Raw genomic sequence first — 19,577 nt, forward strand, 5'->3', positions numbered from 1 at the left:
TGTGCTAGAGAAAATCAGAATTTCAATCCTCTCTTCTCACTCTCCAGATTGGTGTCTAAATCTGGGAGTTACTCCCACACCTTACATACAGAGTCAGCCTGGGATGGGCATGCTTATTAAAGGGAAAGTTGCTCTGCTGTAGATCATTCATATCCTTGGTACTGCCCAGATGTAAAACATTAAAGAAGCTGAATTACACTATATGTCTTCTTCAGTGTATCCACCATAAATGAAAGAGAGCTGGTAAGAAGCCTTAGAATTGTAATATTCTATTTGTGTAGTACTGATACGGTATGAGGAAGAGAAATGCAAGTCTTGGTCCTTAAGATCCTGTTTCCTATTTGCCACAAAGAAATGTTAGATTGGTTTTAAGGAAATACAAGCTAAACAAAGCTTTGCTCAAAAGATGATTATTTACTAAATAAATTCTAGAGCAGGAGATCAGAACAAATATGACTCACATAAAGCAAAGTTAAATCCTACATTGGGATAAACAATTCAAAACTAAACTCCACTCCAAAAAAACAACATGAGTTTGTAGGAGCCTTAGTTCCACTGAGAATTTGTGCTTTTAAATCTTTCAGAATTTTAAAGATGTACTCTGAGTGAAAGAAATGAGCAAGAAACGAGCTAGAGAATAAATCTAAAATACAGTCTGCATGTAGGAGTTTCTCTTCTCCTGACACACAGAGTTTCAGTTGCAGTCGGTGAAGTCATAGGTATGTGGGAAGACTGAAGAGTCTTATACCACAGCAGTGGTTCCCAACTGATGAGCAAAGTAGCCACTGGCACTTCACAGACTGAGTAGGTAATGCCAAGGAAGCTCAGTGGAAAGGGAGGCAAAATGTGTCAAGAGAGAAGGAGGGGAAAAAGCCCAAACACAAAACCCCAAATCAAACCATTCTGCTAAAGCACTTGAAGGTGGCTAGTGCCTATGCAAAATGTGGGATCTTGGAAAGGTCAGGTGTTATTATCCAATGCAAATGTAGAGTGCACAGAATGATATGAATTAGTTGCTGCAAAGCATCTAGACATTCTGGGAACTGAGCCAGTAGGAACAGCAAATGATCAAACAAAAATAATGCTGAGTTCTAGGAGAAAAATGTGAATGTTGCTGTCTTACGGCATTTTCACGTAGCTCAGACAGCAACAAACAAGATGCAGAGCAATGGGTTATAAATGCACTCTAAAGATTTATTTGCTTAAGCTGTAAGGTGGTGGAATCTGGTGGAATGTACCTCCATCCTTTGAGGCAGGAAACCTTGTGTGCTGGTTCCAGTTCTGCTTTAGCCCTGCTGTGGGGAATGGACCCTTCTTTTGAAGGCATCAGTGAAATAAAACATTGAGGTGCAGAGAACATCATCTTCTCTCTGCTGGCATCAGTCTGCAATATCTTACTCTTTAAAGTGTCACTGACTCACTGAAATGTATTTTGTACACCCCCTCAGCTTAGTCTTATAGCTCACATCAGTAGATTTCCTGGGTTTAGGTTGAATTATGGCTCTCTGGGCTGCTGGAGGTTCTCATCTTCAAGGAATTAGAGCTTGTCTCCAAAACCTCAACCTTTCTTCTTGCAAGCCAAAACTCAGCCCACTGAGTCACACGATGAGCAAGGGGAGCACGGCAGCTGGAGGGACCACTGATGAGGCTGTGTCCTGTCAGAGAGGAGTCTCACCAAATGATACAGCTCCCTCTGATCCCATGTTGCTGGCCAGCAGGTCACAACATTTTGCAGAGGCACCAGTAGAACTGTGGAGGTGAATGAGGTGGGGGGAGCAGTTCTGTGCCATTGTTATGCAGCTTAGGTTTGGTGTTTCTGGGGTCACCCACCCTAAGAGCGAGATAATGGTTCCACCTATTTAAAAGAAACAGAGCCCAAGCCTCAGTGAGTAGTGTAAAAAAAGTGACTGATTGCTCATACAGTGATTTTTCCAGCTGCTTTGGGGATAATTGGACATAGAAATATCTCCTTCATTTTGATAGGATTTTACAATAATTACTTCACTCGTTAATAACTTCAGTCCCACTGACTCTACGAAGGTGTCACGTTGTTTGGAAGGAGGAAAGGTACAGTGGAAAACTGCTTTCAACATCGTTTCCACAGACTGGAAGATATTTGTTAACACACTTTAAACCTCCTTTCCTTTCCTGGAGCTGAAGGACCATGGGTCTGGGTATATGATTCCTCACCTAGGCAGTGTTGAAATGTTCAGGTACCACAATAAAAAGGGCATATATTTACCTAAGATAATACATCAATTCAAGGTTCTATTAGACCTCCATTTTCAAGACATGCCTGACACTCATTAATTTAATGTTAATTTGCATTTAGCAGCCTTAATGATTATATAGGTCAAGTAAACTAAAATATCTTTGTTCTCTTGGGTTTTTTTATCTCCTTAGAATACGCTCGATTTGAGGCAAAAATCCATGACCTGCGTGAGCAGATGATGAATCACAGCATGAGTTCTGGGTCTGGCTCCCTGAGGACTAATCAGAAGAGGTCACTGTATGTCAGGTAAGCAGGAAGAGCCTTCTCCTGGGAATATGTCAGCCGCTACCTTCCCTGTGTCTGACGTGTGTTGTTGTTTTGGCACTGTGGGAAAGAAGTCTGAGGAAGTGCCTTGAAATTAACTGAGAAATGCATCCATCTTTTAAGCACAGCATCATTAATGAGAAAATTGGATAAAAGCCCTATTTGCCCTATTTGGCCATTTCAAGTAATGTGCAAAGAGCATTACACTTTTATAGTGATTTGGGTTTATGAGATGAACATTTCTTAGCTCTGTCAATATCTGAGATGGATGCTGTGGAGTAATGACAGAATGTGTTTCTGTGTGAGGTCTTGCCCAGACATGGAAGGAGTGTTCTCAGGAAGAGCAGCTTATTGCCAAAACCTTTTCCTTACAAAACACAAACTCTTATATGCTACTCTAAATGCATGGCAATCTGCTACTATCCCCTCACATACATTTACCCTTCTTTCAGTCTATGCTGGAAAGAATTTTCCATCTATGTAGCAAGATCAAATGTGGAGATGAGGTGGTGAACAAGCTGCTATCCATAGCTTAAATGGGGTGGGGAATAACAAAGGAATTACCTTTGTCACTTATTGGGAGCAGTGGTTGTAGTTTCACCTTGACTGTACCAGTCTTTTGCCAGTCTGTTGCCCAATTGCCCCAGCAAAATTCTTGCTGTCACTCTCCCCTTTTGGGACTCATGGAGACTGTGGCAATCTGTCAAGTATTTTAATAATCCTAATAATTATGCTTCTCTAGGCTTTCATTTTCATTCTCCCCTTTGTCCCCTCTATCCTCCCCATGCTCAGCATATAATTTGAAATTCCTGACAGTCATGAACTAGAGGGAAGCAATTTGTCAGCCTCTAGGCAGTGATAATTATTCACAGGGGAGCTAATTCAGGTGATAACATTGCAGAGATCCAATTAAGGCTAAATTCTACATTTTGTCATTATGCTCTCAGCGTGAAGGAGTAAGGTAGCAGAGAAGGAAGGGAAAACTTTAATGTTAGCATGAAGGATCTTGTTCTAATGGGCAACAACCACATGAAGCACTAATTGGTACTGGTGTCAGAAAGAGCAATGACTGAAGGGAGATGGATCACTCTTACCAGTGATGTGGCTTTTGGGCAAGGTCAGATTAGCAGTATTGAAGTTTTTAAGGCATCTCTAACTTTCTCTGACCTGAAGCAGATTTTTTCCAGACCAGAGTGATTTTGTTGTCAAGAGCTTTGGTCAGCTCCCTGAATTTGCATTTTATGAAAAGCTACAATTGTGTGTTTAAGGATGGATAGATCCAAGCTTCCTTTCTTGAGAAAAGCCAGGAACCCAAAATGTAGGAAGTAATGGTGTGAGAAGCCCAAGCCAGCAACTGCAGGTTAATTGAGGTGTCCACATAAAGGGCTAACACCAGGGTCCTGAACACCTTACTGCAGTTTGAGCAGCAACAAAGCTTGATCCCCCCATGTGAGCATTGGCCTGGGAAGCTCTGCTGAGAACTGAGGCTTATTAACTTGCACTCTGAGCCAAGCTGAGATATCTGTTCTGCATCTAGACTAGCCTAGCTCTTCTGTACAGTATTGCTCCATGTGCAGCACTGATGAGCCCAGTTTTCTGCTAGTTCATGAATTCCAGCTGTGATCTGTCTCACTAAGCTGCCATGCCCTGGTGCTTCACTGCAGGAGCCTTTGATGTCTTAGCTGCTTATCTAAATGGCACTTCCCAAACCACAAATGCAAAACCTGTTCTTTTATTCACAGTCATTCCAACAAATGCCCAAACCTCTGAAGCAGAAAGCCACAAAAGCCTCGGTCACTTTTGTCAGTGTTTACTGTTTTCTCTCAAACCCACACAACTGGCTGTGCCCATGTCTGAGCAGCCTGCTGGAGAGGCTCTGTATCTCACATATTACCATAATGTGTTTGTGGTGCAGTAGCACCTGCAGCCTGTGCCTGTCACTGTCACTTCAATTCACATGCACTAATTACAAAGGTAGTTTGTGTCTATGTTAGGCACTCAGGAAAAATAAATGTGGGCTCAGAAATGTTTTTAGAGATGAAAATTTTCTCATTATGGATACTCTTTAGAGGCAGGGCCCATGTAAAAAGCTAGAATCTAGCATTTGGTTTCTATTCTTACAATTGAGGACATTTCTCTTTCAATGGATTATTTTAGTCAGCATGTGCAAGAGAGCTAGAGGCAAATGACCATATGTTGTTGTAAATCTCTAGCTGTAATGCCAAGTTTATGATTCAAGTTTGCTGTTTTCCTTTCTTTGGGATGTAGTGATTTTGCTGTCCTTCACTGAGTATGGCAAGCATGGTTATTCTTTAACCAGAAAGCTTAATTGAAGCAAAACACTATATTCTAGGTAACACAAGGAAATAAATTAAGATCCAGGTAGGTTGTAATAGTTGAAAATAAGTGTCATTACCTGCTCATAAAAAAGCCAACAAAAGAGAGTGAGAAAAAGTAAAGCTACAGTTATGGCAGTGGATGTGGAGTTTATTGGATGCAGGGATTTCTTCTTTACCTTACAGTCTGTGATTTCCCCATCCAGCCCCTACTATAGAAGCATAGCACTGAGATGTGTGAAAGAAGCTATATTCAGTTAAGTGGGACAAAATGTAATATAGAGTTAAAGGGCTGAGTGTAGGTGGCTAAAAGCAATTAAAAGTCTCACTTAAGGAGTGTAAACAACACAGGAAGGAAATCAAGAATTACGTGTTCAGAGAAATTGCGTAGCTCTTTGCCATGATCTCTTATCTCTGCATAGTCTGGTGTTTCAGATTTGCATTAATTTTTTCTTTCTTTTTTTCTCTCTGTCTCTCTGACACCTCCTGGATTATTTCCCATTAATTTCCTGGATTCTTTTCTTCAGTGCTGCCTGTTGCTTTTTTATTGCAGACCCTGTAGCTCTGTTTGAGATGTTGTCAGAGTCCACAACACTAAAGGCAAAATAGGAGTCTCCAGGGGAGGATGGAGCAGTAGGAAATACTTCTAGTCCTTTTGGGAGCTCACAACTTCTTTCTCACTAGATCTGTTGAGGAAAAAAAATACAGAAAGAAATGCAGAAAGTGGGACAATAGATAGGAAACATAGAAAATGTTATTATTCGTGCTTTATGTGGTGGGGAAAGTGAAAGAATTTAAATTGAATTAACTAACTGCAATGATAGGCTAAAAAAAAGTCTGCTATTATCTTTTTTTATGTCATTGGAATTCAATCATCAGCTCATGATCAACCAGGAGAATAAACAAACCCATCACCAGCTAAACATCGTGCTATATACATGCATAGCAGGGTCTTATGCAAATTCATGTCTTTTTTTTTGTCTTTTTAGCTCAAGGTTTTAAAATCTGTTCTTTTAAGATTATATATTTCTTTGTCTTGAAATAAATACATGCTTTGCTTTGTCTTTCTAGGTCCATATCAGTAGTCAAATTTCTAGGTTATATGTGGTTACTGTTGCTACTCCTAGGAAATGCCAGATCATGTTATTTAACTCACAGGCTGTGGAACATGACAGCCTTTTGAAGAGTTAAGCATCAGAGAAGTACAGCTCTTTAAAAAGTTTGGTGAATTGGAGTCACTGAAACTTTAACTTCCAAACTTTGGAGGAAACAGAGCTTAAACAGTTTTCCTGTTGTTTTACTAGATTATTCGTGAGCTTAAACTACTTGTGTTAGATTTCTGAGGAGAAGAGTAGATGCTTCATTAATTGCCACTGCACATGCAAAGAAGAGGTTTTCAGGAATTACCTGGCACCCAAAGCTGTCGTCTTAGCGTCTGCTTTTGGTTTACAGATGAAAAGTAGTGAGATACACTTAGCATAAACAGTCACCATTTAAGCTTTATTCAAACCAGACAACTTCTGAAATAATGTTTATATTTAAAAATTCCAGTTGTCTAAAGGCACAAACAGGCACCATGGAGGTGTATCACTGCAGAAATTACTCTAAAGCTTCACACCCCCCCCAACCCTTTCACTGCCATTTCTCTGTTTAAAGTCTGTTGAGTTCTGTCAGTGACCAAACCTGATTTCATCAGTACAAAGTGAGTGGTACAATTGGCTGTAAAGGTGGGGATGGAAATCAGGGCTGGGACAGGACTGGATCCAGCTGCAATGTCAGAAGTGGTTCTGCAGCTGCCTCTCCACTGTGCATGGAAAAGCACTGCAGTGGGAAGTGAGCCCAAGGCTCTTCCCAGTAAGATGAAGATGCTTACGATTGACCTTTTTATTTCCAGTCCATGTTGCACTATTTATAAAAAATGTGCATGGTGCAAAGAGGTGCCTCTTAGTCCACTACATTTTTGTCTTCTTCTAACTGGAATTATTGCTAAGCATTTCATAGCTGTGATAGATATGGGCCATACAAACATGTAGTATTATGTGTCAAAAATATGTGTGTTCAGGTTCATTTCTTAATTGAGCCATGAGGAAGAATCTGGAGATTTACCATCACAACTTAGCTCAGCAAAAGGGAAGTCAAAGCTGAGGTACTTTGGGTGGTTTACTCGCATTGTCAGCACAATGGATTCTCCATTAGGTATTAGACACCTTTACACAAATTTCCTGAATTTAGAGATTAGCATGTTGCCATATCATAGAATCACTGATGGTTTGGGTTAGAAGACACTTGAAAGATCATCTGGTTTCAAACCCCTGCCATGGGCAGGGACATCTTCCACTAGTGAGACTTTGACTTTCAACAGATCAGAGAAATTCTCACTTTTGAAGTTTTCAGAGCTACAGTTGAAATTCATTTGAGGCAGTTTGTGAAGACTGAGTCTGATATCCAGGGCTTGTTCCATGCAGTGTCTGTTACAACCACCTTCAGTCTCTCTGTCTTCTTTGAGGCAGTGAACCCCCTCAGGCAAGTGAACATCAGGTCAGGGCTGCATGGGCAGAATTCTCCTGTGAACCTGCACAGCTGGCTGCAATGCAGTCTGAAATCCGCCTGAAAAATGCAATTCTTGGAGGCATCGTGGTACTGAAACCTGAACACATGTTAGATCAGACTGGGTGATGTGTGGCTCTAGTATGTAGGTCTGGAAGCAGAAATGTAATGAAGAGGTAATTGCACTGGTGTTTTCAGAAGGAGGTACTGAGGAAACCAGAGAGAGGTATGAAATGGCCATGATTAAATACCCGTTACAAGGAGGAGAGAGAATACTTTTTTGCAAGATATTTATGTATGTGTGTATATATATATGTATATATATATATATATATATATATAAAATCCAAATAGATATTTTAGTGTTAATTACATGCTATATCTACATACACATTGCAAAAATCTTCACTTAAAAATCTTCACTTAAGCAAATTGCCTAGTATCTCTCTTGAGTCAGTGGAGTGCACTTGGCACTTTCAGAGTACAATTCATGTCATCCAGAAGTCGACATCTAAAATTGCTCAGGCGAATCATGCCCTAAAAATGTCTCTTTCTCACAGTTGAGTGGAAAGAGCCTCTGGTGATTAGCTGAGATGTAAACATCAATATTAGAGACACTTCATGTTGTGTGACCTGAATCCCATGCACACTCAAAATCTTTCTCTCTCGCTCTCTCACAAACACACGTGTGTGTTCATATGCATATCTGTGAGCTGTAACATCATTCTGACTGTTGTCTGAGCATTCTTCTGCAACATAGGTTGGAAACACCAACAGTCTTGTTTAATTAGGCTGGGTTTTTTTCCCATATTCTTATTCCCCAGGATTCCTTCTGAATTCGTTTGTCACTTTAGTTAGCACTATTGAGGATGCACATACACTCAGTACATGGTCATCAAGCTGGATGAGTTTATGACTCCAGCATCTGGGAGCATCCAAACTGCGGTTTCTTTGAGGTTCTGCAGCACTGAAAGTCACTGAAATACAGATTTCTGGTGAGAAAATTTGAGTGAGCTTGGCACCTAGACATTATTTTTTTGTTTTAATGAGGAAATAGCTTACATAGCGATGCCTATACTTTAATGGCATTATAGAACTATTAGAATTCCCTTTACTGAACAGTAAGTGGAGGAAAATGGAATTTTTGTACAATTTTTTCACTTACCTCAGATTCCTGGGCAATTGAATGGTCCCAATTGTAGCACAGAATGAAAACATGCATTCAGAAAATGTGTCATAAATGGCATAATGCAGATAAGTTTGGGAATGGCCTGATAGGTACACACAAAAACTAAATTTATGACATGGCTTATTGGACTTGAAGTTCCTTTTCACACTGGAATTGTTAGAATGTCACTCATTTCACATGTCCTGGGTAAGTAAGAGTTTTTGAATATTCAATTGCTACTTTTTAATGGTTCTTTCCCTGACAATAAGAATCTTTTGTACATCCTCCTGGCACAAATATTCTCCCTGGCTTCAGTGAGAGCTGCTCAGATTCAGAACCAAGGAAACAGTGTAAATCTTTATTTTTCAAAGCAAGGAGGGTCACTGTGCATGCTTTAAAGACCTTTGCTCTAGGGAGACCTTCAAGAGCTGAAGCGTATCACTGAGGAACTGTTCACCCAGGTCTTCATTAATTATCAGAAACACTGAGAAATTGAGGAGGATAAGGGAGATGCTGGAATACAAGAATCACCTAATACAGTGGGAAGTAAATCCAGTAGTTTTTATTTATTGCATTGAATTTCATGTTTAGAGCAGAAGCATCTGGCTTGCACAACATGTGATTATCTGTAAAATGAAAAAGGAAGATGAAACAACTCTTGTCTTTGGCAAAGCAAATCTAATATCTTCTTGCAAAACTCAACCTGTTTAAATGCATAAAGGCATTTGCAAAAATTACCATGTTCATCGTTCTGCTGCTAAGAGCAGAGCAAATGAAAAATTAAAAATTTCAACTGAAAATTGAAGAACAGAGAATATCTGGAGAGAAACTGTTTTGTCGGGATTTTTTTTTTAAGTGACCTCTCACTGTCAGTGGGAACTGTGAGAATTTCACACTTCTTTATATTATTTCTGTGAAATTTTCACAGGTCCTTAACTGAAGTGTCCTAAGACTCATAATGCTGGTGCCACTCTCAGCTGAAAGATGCATGTGAGGATTATTAATCTTGGACTACTCTCAATTCAAAAGCCTTCAGATTTGTAGTTTCATGGCAGTCTGGTGCTAAAAAACTACCCTAAAATGTAATGCTGTACATACAGCAATATTGTCTCACGGATACCCTAGGACTGTGAAAATTTATATATTTGATACATAGTGAGTTGAAACTATTAGCCACCTCATAAGCTATTACAGTTTTTCCTAGCAGTTACTGCATTTCTTACTCATCTGCTCCTTTTTGCAATGTTGATACTAATGAATAGTTAAGGGAAAATGATGTTTGTTTGCAATTCTTCATAACATTTCACAAAGACTAAGCAGTTAATGGAGAGTGAAAACTGAACATGTAAACACATCAGTCAAACATTCTCATCTCTGCATCTGACATCAGCTCTTTCCTTCACATCTTCATGTTTATCATATCTGCTGCTCTTGGGTACCGGGTGTGGAATGAGTTCAGCCCATCCCTCTGAGAGATGCATCATTAGCTGCAGCATGAACCAAGAGCCCAGCAGCCTTTTATCAATGGGTGTTTCTCCAGATGGGTCAAAAAAGGGGCAAAAAGTAGATTTATTTCCATGTGGTTGTTGCTTTGCAAATCGTTGACTGCTTTGTGTTCAAAATTACGAGCTGTTGTACGCAGTACTGAGCACTTGGAAGGACTGAGCCCTCTGTGAAACAAGCACAGCCTCCAGGAGTCTGAGATAACACATCCTGCCTAAAGTTTAGAACAGAAAACAGAATATAAAGCAGCTTGCAGACTATCAAAGCCATTCTTGCTTAAGTCATCTTTGTATTTTCAGTAAAACTTGTTGTATTTTAAATAATTGGGTGAGGCAGGGAATCATGTCCTCAGTGCAGCATTATTAATGCCTGGTGTGAAACAGCTTTTCTATTAGCAACTTCAGTAGGCATAAGTAGTACACAGTTGTGGCCATTTTCCATATTGTTCTCTTTCATAAGTTATTAAAATAATGGCCCAGAACAGGCAATGTGCTTGACAGGATGTCTGCTCTACAGAAGCAGCACACCTTTTCCTTTTCTTAGGAGATGCCTTAATAGCTTTTCATTGCACATATATCGTGCTTTTCCCTTCCCTAGAGGGACTGCCTGCTTTCTGCTTCGGAGAGTAGAAAGTGTCAGCTAGAATAATATCCAAGCCAGAAGATGATGAGGTTGAAGATCTTGGTCCCATGTGGGAATAAGATTTGTTTGAAATTTTTATAACCAAGATAGACACAGTTTCAGCCTCATTTCTAAGCAGAAACTCTGAACATGATCCATCAGTGAAGGGGAGGGGGACGTGAAAGTGAAGATAAACTGTCTGTGGCTTAAAATGGCTGAAAGTGAATCAGCAAAACATGCATTTAAGCTGTGTCTGTTCCCTGTGAAATAGCAGTCTTATCCAACAAATAGTTGCTTATGATGTTTCCATGTCAACAGCTATAATAGGACACCGACAGTTTGTGCAGCTCTCCACTGGAAAAGTACAAGACAGTAGCTTAGACCATGAACGTAGAGACATCAGCCTATTGAAATAAAAGCTTGTGTAAATGCAGTCAAAGTTGGAAATCTAAATATGTGCATTTGTACACAGCACAGTGGCCAATGTGAGAGAAAGGAGATGCTTGGCCCTATTGAAGAGATTTCTACCTGAAATCCTATACAGAAAAGTCATAAAGCCACTACAGAGTAGGCTCTCCAAATCAGCTGTGTTCAAACAAAGGTGAGAACAGAAACAGGACATAACACTGCTGAAAAGGGTAGTGGGAATTTGCATTCAAAGTTCCTTCCAATAAAGACAAATGAGGAGGATCTTTAGTTTCACTGCAAGGAGGTCCATCTCTGAGGAGGGAGCCCAGCCAAGTTAAATGGTGAGGCTAAGTGGGACCAGTAGTCTTTGCTGACCCTTTTACTTCTCATTAGAAATAGAAATTACTGTAATAATGCTATGGTGAGCCTGGAAGGATCTGGGAAATTGCCTACCTGAATTGGGCCTCCTAAGGAACTCCTCAGGAACTCAGTTTAGTCATTCTCTGCCACTCCCCTCTCATAACAGAACAAAAAGCACTAATCAGGTCCTCCCAGCCTTAAACCCTGGTTTAGATGCAGCTAATTTACTATTTCTGCTGTGAGTGGTGCCTGTGTGGTGCTGGTCAATACTTGAAGCTGCTGTCCAAGGTGAGCCAGCCCCAGCAGGTCTTGCACTGCTTACCCTGTGTCTGTCCCTCTTGTATAGCAGTCCTGACAAGTAGGATTTGATCTTCTCTGAATGTGCCTCATGTTCACAACAAATGGAGTAAAAAATTATCTCAGAGATTACCATATCCCTCTGTGTGTCTGTATATGTGTGTGTGTGTGTGTGTGTGTGTACATCTGCATTCTGCCATGTCTCCAGCTCCATCTCTCTTGTGAAGACTCTGATTATGTATGGCTCAGTCTTCTCTTAAAACTCCTTACTCTGATTGCTTTATCTACTAATGTCACAAGTAAACAGAGACTGTCAGAGTTATCTGGTGAAGAGTTTTCCAGATGTTCCTTGCCAAATAGGAATTATAACAATTAAACATTCACCCACTTTCCATAGATTCTACTTTGTATACTTTTTAATTGACCATGAAGGCAACCACATTCCTTCACCCAATATATTGGGCTGATGCAATTCTCAAAACACCTGCTTAGCCCAGCATATCTACTTCTATACAAAGCCCTGCTTACAGAAAAGGCAGGAAAAAGAAAGCTTACAGAAAAAGACACTTTTCTATTTCTACTCCTACATCTTCATTCTAGCTGTTTAAAAGGGTCCTGGCATAGAGGGCAGCAGCTGAAAGCTTTGGGAAAAAATTAGGGCAGAAATAGTTACTTACCAATGTAGAAGGCTTTGGGGTTTTTATAACCTTATATTTCTAACCACTTAGAGTTTAATTATGTCAGGTTGGAATAGTTTTCACCTTAGTGTGCTGCTAATAGTACCTGTCCTTCTCATTTCCAGACAGTATCAATATTTATTTCACTCTGGGAGCTGCAAAGGTCTGTAATCTTTTTCTCTTAAAAAGCACTATCTCTGCAGAGAGGCTTTTTCCCCTTGATGTTCTTGAGACATTTTAGAGTCCAGGTAGAGGCTGCAGATACCCACTGTAGTAATTACTCCTTTCTGCAGAGACTGTAAGGCAATTTGGAAAGAAAAGGATCATAGGTGATCAATGACAAAATGAAAGCATAGCCTAATGGCCATCAAGCAGTATTTTGCCACTCTCTTACAGATGATTCAGGATGCAAAGCTGTATTTCAGTCCTTTCTGCTGTTCCCATCTTTAGCCAACCAGCCAGACTTTGGCTGTCATGTTCCATTTTCCTGAGAATACTTCAGAAGCTACTCTTGTAAAAGTACAGCTTAGATTTGAAAAATATCTATGGTTTCTTCATAGTTTTATGGACAAGGAAACAGGTATCTTTGTGAACCCATTTTGTAAACAGATTGGACAGTATCAAAACCATTTTCAGAAGCACTGCAGGAAACAAGGTAGAAGCAGTGTTTCTAACAGGGTTTGCAGATTCCAAATGCAATTGCCCTTTCAGTGTAAGCACTGAAAGTTATTTTTCCTTTTCTTTACTGGCTTGCAGAGCATTGCCACATCCATGGAGAGCTATTGGGACAAGAAGGCTCTGCTACAGGGAGAAGCTGTGTCCCCAGAGATGTCCTGGACAGTAGATTTGCTCTCAGGGTTATTCTGCCCAGTGTTTCTTCCAGACATGACATTACAGACACATTTTTATGACATCCACTTGTTACTAATTTAATAGCAAATTTATCCCATTCTGTTGTTTATGGCACTGGTGTCTGGTCCTGATTTCATACCTGATCATCTTTACAGAGAAGAGGATGAGCTACAGGAACATTATCAAGGTCAGAACTAAGTTCCTAAAGCCTCTACTAGAGTTATGAGTTACAGCATGACTCCAGTGCATGGTGCTTCTTCAGATCTGATGTACACAGGTTTCAGTCTGCTTAAGTTAACCTAACTAGACTGCAATTAGGGTCATAAGTCTTTTTTCTGGTTTTAAGCCAGAATCATGAGATGTTCCAGGAGTAAAAATCAGAATTCCTCTTTCATCATTGATATTTACATGTGGATCCATCTTGAAAGCCTTGTGAACTTCAGCAGATCTTTCAGCAAAACTGAACTGGACATAAATTTTCATTGTAAGTCTTTGACAATCTCTTCATCTATTTATACTTTAATAATTAATTAGATCATCAATAAGAGAAGAAAAATGTTAATTAATAGCAGTGGACCATGGGATACTTCCTATCAATTTCTGTGTTGGGCTTACTGTCTGGCCAAATCTAGTGGTTACTGCTAGAAGAGGATGGCTCAATTTGCAGTCCACATCTCACATCTCCTCCTGCAGGTGCAATAACCACTGATTATTAACTCCCATGCAAAACAGATATGAAACCTAGCAGCTGAGTGAGTTTCACTGGTTTAGTGGTAAATAACTATTCTTTCCTGTAACTCTGACCTCATTCATCAAATGCCTGATAATTTCTTTCAATATCTGAATGATAAGCTGTCTTTTCACACAGGCCAAGAAGGATGACCTTTTATTATAGCTACTGTTTTAATGATATCATCTTTTAATTGATGATTTCAGGATTGTTGTTTACTTTAATTTTTATTTTTTGCTCGATGCGAAAATTCAGAATGTGTTTAAACAGAACATGATTGGAAATACAGGGTTTTCTTTTAAATGTCCTCAGTGATCAATTTATCTGCCTTTGTCTGTCTGCAGGCACCAGCAGCAGATAGTCATTCATTTAGAAATACTTACCTGTAGGTTTCCTTCAAGAATATCAAAAGCAATTGAAAAATTTGGATAAAATTCAACAGATAATTTTTACTTTAATAAGGAATGCGACACTTTGGCTGCAAGAAGTCTGGAGAAAAATAATTGTAAAAGAAACAATCAACAGAGAGGATGTTTTTGTCTTTGAAAGTATGAAAGAATAGGCAAATTGACTGAATTAATAACTTGAAAATTATCTAGTGTAATGCAAGGATCATGGCTGAATTTAGCCTGTAGAAAATTGGGTTATTTTCCTCTCAACAGAGTATGAAAGTCCTGTATGGTAGATGGATTTTCAACTACTTTAGTTTTAATTTCTCTGTATTGCCATCTTAAAGGCTTTAGGCTTGGACAGACATAAGAATATATTCCCTTCTAATGTGGTCAGTGTACAGAAGGATTAAAGTTTCTTTTCCCTAAACTTCTTACTTGCTATAATTTCCTTTCTTCAGTGCAGAAGCTCCTAATTTACATTGAGATGAGGAAAGGAAAATCCCTACTTTGTTAGTTGGCATTTGAGTTTTTAGGAAAGGACACTTCAATTATACTCAGATTTCAGTGCTGCTTTTTTAGGAAATTTTATAAAATGTTAAGCTGCTGCTGTTGTACTTTTGGTGTTCCATCTATGGAAGTGCACTACCTACCCCAGCATGTTACACAAAATTTGCATTCATTTTTCTACTTGCCTTGAGATCTAAATATACTGCAGAGAAACTGGGGACATCAATTTGAAAGGGAATTTTGTTGTCTTTTAAAAGAGTAGATAGATAAGTGTATGACATATGGGAAATTCTCTAATTTATTGAACATTCTATAATAATTATGTCTTTTACAAAATCAGTAAACCCCACCTGCATTCAATATAACTACTGGTAACAGGCAGTGAACCGAGGAGCCACAAACTGCTCTAGCTCAGACAAAAATCTTAGTGCTAGCAAGAATTTTTCTCCAATTTACTGCTTAGAAGATCTCTGCCTGTAAAAAGCACACAAAGAATTTTCCATCCTATCTGAGTTTTTTCTCCAGGAAGATAAGTGGTATCATTCTGGAACTGAGCAGCTCGGATTCTGCCTTGATTTAGGACTAAAGATGTACAACTGTATGGTTAGAGAGATACTGGGTGCTGCTGGAGCACCACCATGAGCTCTTTCTTCATTGTAGGACACCCAATTGCAGTTATTGGAGATAAACAGATTTTTGAATAAGTCATAACAGACTATTTAAGTCACGAAACTCTAAAGAATTTGACATCAAATTTCATCTGAAATTTCTGAATTCAATGTGTGAAAAGAAGTTGGGTTTTCTTTTATTGCAGCCCAAATGGAAGTTTTTCTAATGGGATCAGAAGAGTACGTCTAATTCTTCAGTTTCAGGGCAATATGACCGAGGATCTGGTTGTACTTATGATGTGTCATAAACAAAAAAACCCCAAAAACTCCAAGAAAAGGATGATCCAGTCTCTCTGACTTCATACTTATTATTAAGATACTGGAACAAAAATTCATGAGGAAGATCTCATTGAAAACACATGACTATATCAATTCCTTTGAAAGCATGACATGTACCTGGCCTTCCATCCATTTCTGCTTAGAGACAGAACAAAAGAAATAAATCTGGTGTTTTCAGTGCTGTTACTTCTCTGCAGAGCTGTGGCTTTCTAAGTCAAGGACTTAGTCTTTTCAGTCAGCAGAAAGGGAAAATTTCTTTTAATTGTGTCTTTATTACATACTAAAAAGACTACATCCACATGAGAGGTTCAGGAAAACAAAACTTGTGCTCTCTTAGAGTATGGATAGGAAGTAGACCTGCTTATGTTTAGGTCAAATACTTTAGTAAGATTCTCTCTGAGTGATCTTTATACCAGCAGCTTTGCAACATTCAAAACATTCACTCAGAGTGAAACACTGGATATGTTTTCCATGTTGTGCTTTACCACTGGTAATAGGACTACGTGGGGTAAAGAAAATTTTTAAAAATCAGCTGTGCAGACTGTTCTTGGAAGAATGAAGTAGCAACAGAAGCCAGTGTAATTTAATCTGGAAAAGTGCTTGTATGAAAATATAAATACTTTTTAAATAATCACGGTAGGCTGAGTCTTAAAGATTCTGTATTTGTGAATTATTTTTTCTTAATGTGTGTACAGAATAATCTAAAAATCACCAATTACAAGAATAACTTTATTCAAGATGATTAGCTGACTTTAGAATTTATTTTCTGATATTTCAGCATTTTTTACTGATAAAAGTAGTCATCTACCAGCAAAGCTAAAGTTTCCTCTGCCAGTATTTTCTCTGACATAGGCTTCCCTAATGGATGATTAAAGGGAAGTTTGCTTTGGTAGAATAAAAAATTAGATGTTTATGGTTTTGGGTTGCTGAGCAATCATGCTCTGTAGGAGGGGGCTGTTCTTTACACTTCCTGACAGCCTATCAAATTATATCATGCTTTTTTGGAGGGAGAGCACTTACAGTTTAACTCCATTAAGCTTCATTTCCAGTTTAAAATTACAGTAATCAGATAGAATCATAGCATGGTTTGGGTTGAAAGGGACCTTAAAGACCATCTAGTTCCAATGTCCCTGCCATGGGCAGGGACACCTCTCACTAGGCCAGGGTGCTTCAAGCATTGTCTTTCCCACAACTAACCCTTACATGCTTGGGCAATGTTTGTAAATTCCTCCTGTGTAGCTGTCCCTGTATCCACCCCTGTGTGCTGCATTTTTGCAAACAACACGGTGTGTCAGTGATCAAGCATCACACTGCAGCATCTGCCCAGCAGATCAGATTTTTTTAGAAGTCCAACTTGCATCTTTCCTTTACTCCTGTCTTATCTGTTCTCTCTACACTGAATCACAGAATCAGTAAGGTTGGAAAAGACCTCTAAGATCATTCTGTCCAACCATTAAACCAGCACTGCCAGGTTCACCACTAAACCATGTCCCTGAGCACCACACCTACGCACTTGTTAAACTGTTCTAGGAACAGTGATTCCACCATTTCCCTCTTCTGCAAGATAGTTTCCATCGTGCCTTTTTGATGCTCTAATTGGTTAACATACATGAAATATACATGTAAGCTGAAATTATTAACATCCTCTGTTCTGTTCTTGCTCTGTTCATCTCTTTAACATTGTGTGTGGATGGTTCCAGGTCTCCACATGCATCTCCACAGTATACTGTAGGTACCTTGGGCTAATTTCCATTAGTCCTTTGATGGACTACAGGCAACTTGCTGGTTAATCCATTATCTAAGAGCTCATCAGTCACACTTTTCAACTCTATTACTTCAGTGGCACAACTACAGTGGTTACATTTCCCATCTTTCAACCCTTCACAGCCATGCTTTTGTGTCTGACTGCAACTCAGAGTGAAGGGTACTGGATTTTGGCTGTCTAGGACACAGGCTGAAATTCCAAACCTAGAGGATGTTTGTTGTGATTGTACTCACAGACATCTATTATTTGGGAGGGGGTGAGTGAGAAGCAAATTAGTGAGTTGCCACTGCTCAGTACTTGTTCCCTAGAGGAGAATTTTGAAATAATAGTCCATCCCTTGATATATATTTCCACTCTTGCAGTCCACTTGTGTATTTCAAATTAATTTTTCTAGATTAATTTGCATTCAGTCCTTTCTGCATTTCAGAGAGAATGGGGTTACACTTCCCTAAAACATTATTCAGGTTGTTGCATCAATATGCAAATAAATTTAAATTTTAAAAAATGCACCTTTATCAATGATGGATTTTACTGTTACAAGAATTCTGCCAAGTTGAATAACATCACAACTCATTTTGATATAACAAGAGCATCACAATAAGTTTTCATCCATTCTGTAATCTGGCCACTTTTTCAAATTTCATAAGACATCAGTTAAAGCATAATTAAACCATCATGAATGTCTTCTGCTTCTGGTCTCACTTCTCCAACAATTCACCGCTCATAATTAATTAAGTGAGATGAGGAAACAGATTAATTTTAACTACTTAAAAACATACTTTCTACAGCTAATACAATATGTAAATAATGCTGTTTCTTCCAGATTCATCTTAACTAGAAATTAAATGCTTAAAATGCAGTGAGGCATGGTAGTGTGATAGTCCCCATGTTTTAATGTTCTGATTTTTTCAGGCTCTCCCAGACCTTTTTAGTGATAAATCTTGTCAGTGCTGTCACATCACTCCTACCTTATTTTAAATCCTCATCCCTGTCCTTATGCTCTGTGGGCAGGAGATAATCTCATTTTATTCAGTAATCTCATTTTATTTGTAAACCTCTAGGTTTTGTTTTGTAAAACTCAGGGATGAGCTCCTCCTCTTAATGACAGGGAGCAAAATAAGTGAGCTTTGAGATAATCCCATTTGGTGACAGTCTGTGAAAGAGGGTAATGCATTTTTTTAGGACTTCCCCAGTATTTGGTTTATTGTGTTATTCGTGCAGCAAATACTGTTCTTTACCTCTTTTTTATCTCTTAAGGGAAAGAGTCGGAGACTTCTTTCCATGACACCATTTTTAAGTGAAGTATTGATTTATTTTCATTGATCTCACTGCTTAGTATTTAGGGAATTGATGTTGCATTCAGCACCATAGCACACTCTTGCTCTCCCTCAAGTCAATACAGAACAGGTCAAACCTTGAACCACCACTTTCCATTCTGAATAGTTTTCAGTGTCACTCAAGGAGAGTTCACCAAGCAGAGAATTTGGCAGTATATATAAAAACATTGTTGCTGATTGATGGGGGGAGAAACTTGGGACTGACTTTGCTAAAATGCTAAAAGTTTTTTGCAAGGTGGCTGTAGGAAGAAGCAACCATCAGGGTGAGGATGCAGAGGCAGGGAGCAGAATTACCTGTACTCAGATATTACCTGTAGAACTGATAGAAGTGCACTCAAATTCCAAGCCATTTTACAAGCTACAAGAGCCCAGCATCTCATAATGGTCCACAGAGAGTGATCCAAGGCACGTACCTTAGTTACATAAATTCTGTGTACAGTAAATGGAAGTGTTGAGTAAGGAATTCAGTTTTGCTGTGCTAAGCAGGGACGTTGGCCAAATGCATTCCTAATGGAGCTCCCCAACAGAGCACAGCAACACCTTGGGGATGGGCTGAGTTCAAACATCCTGCCCTAGATTTAGTTTATGTAAAAA

General features: G+C 39.1%; 2 protein-coding genes across 8 annotated transcripts in view; one reads left to right on the forward strand and one right to left on the reverse strand.

Moving 5' to 3' along the window:
- Window positions 1-19,577, forward strand: part of DLG2 (discs large MAGUK scaffold protein 2) — a 486,684-nt gene that overhangs the window by 395,424 nt on the left and 71,683 nt on the right. For all 4 annotated transcript variants that reach the window (XM_030234136.2, XM_030234140.2, XM_030234138.2 and 1 more), the window contains one exon: window positions 2,404-2,518. In XM_030234136.2, the coding sequence (XP_030089996.1) occupies window positions 2,404-2,518 (115 nt within the window). The remainder of the gene's footprint in view (window positions 1-2,403; window positions 2,519-19,577) is intronic.
- ANKRD42 (ankyrin repeat domain 42) overlaps window positions 1-19,577 on the reverse strand; it is a 268,662-nt gene that overhangs the window by 83,244 nt on the left and 165,841 nt on the right. The gene's annotated exons all lie outside the window — the stretch shown is intronic.

Source organism: Serinus canaria, chromosome 1 (assembly GCF_022539315.1).
Source record: "Serinus canaria isolate serCan28SL12 chromosome 1, serCan2020, whole genome shotgun sequence".
NCBI lineage: Eukaryota > Metazoa > Chordata > Aves > Passeriformes > Fringillidae > Serinus > Serinus canaria.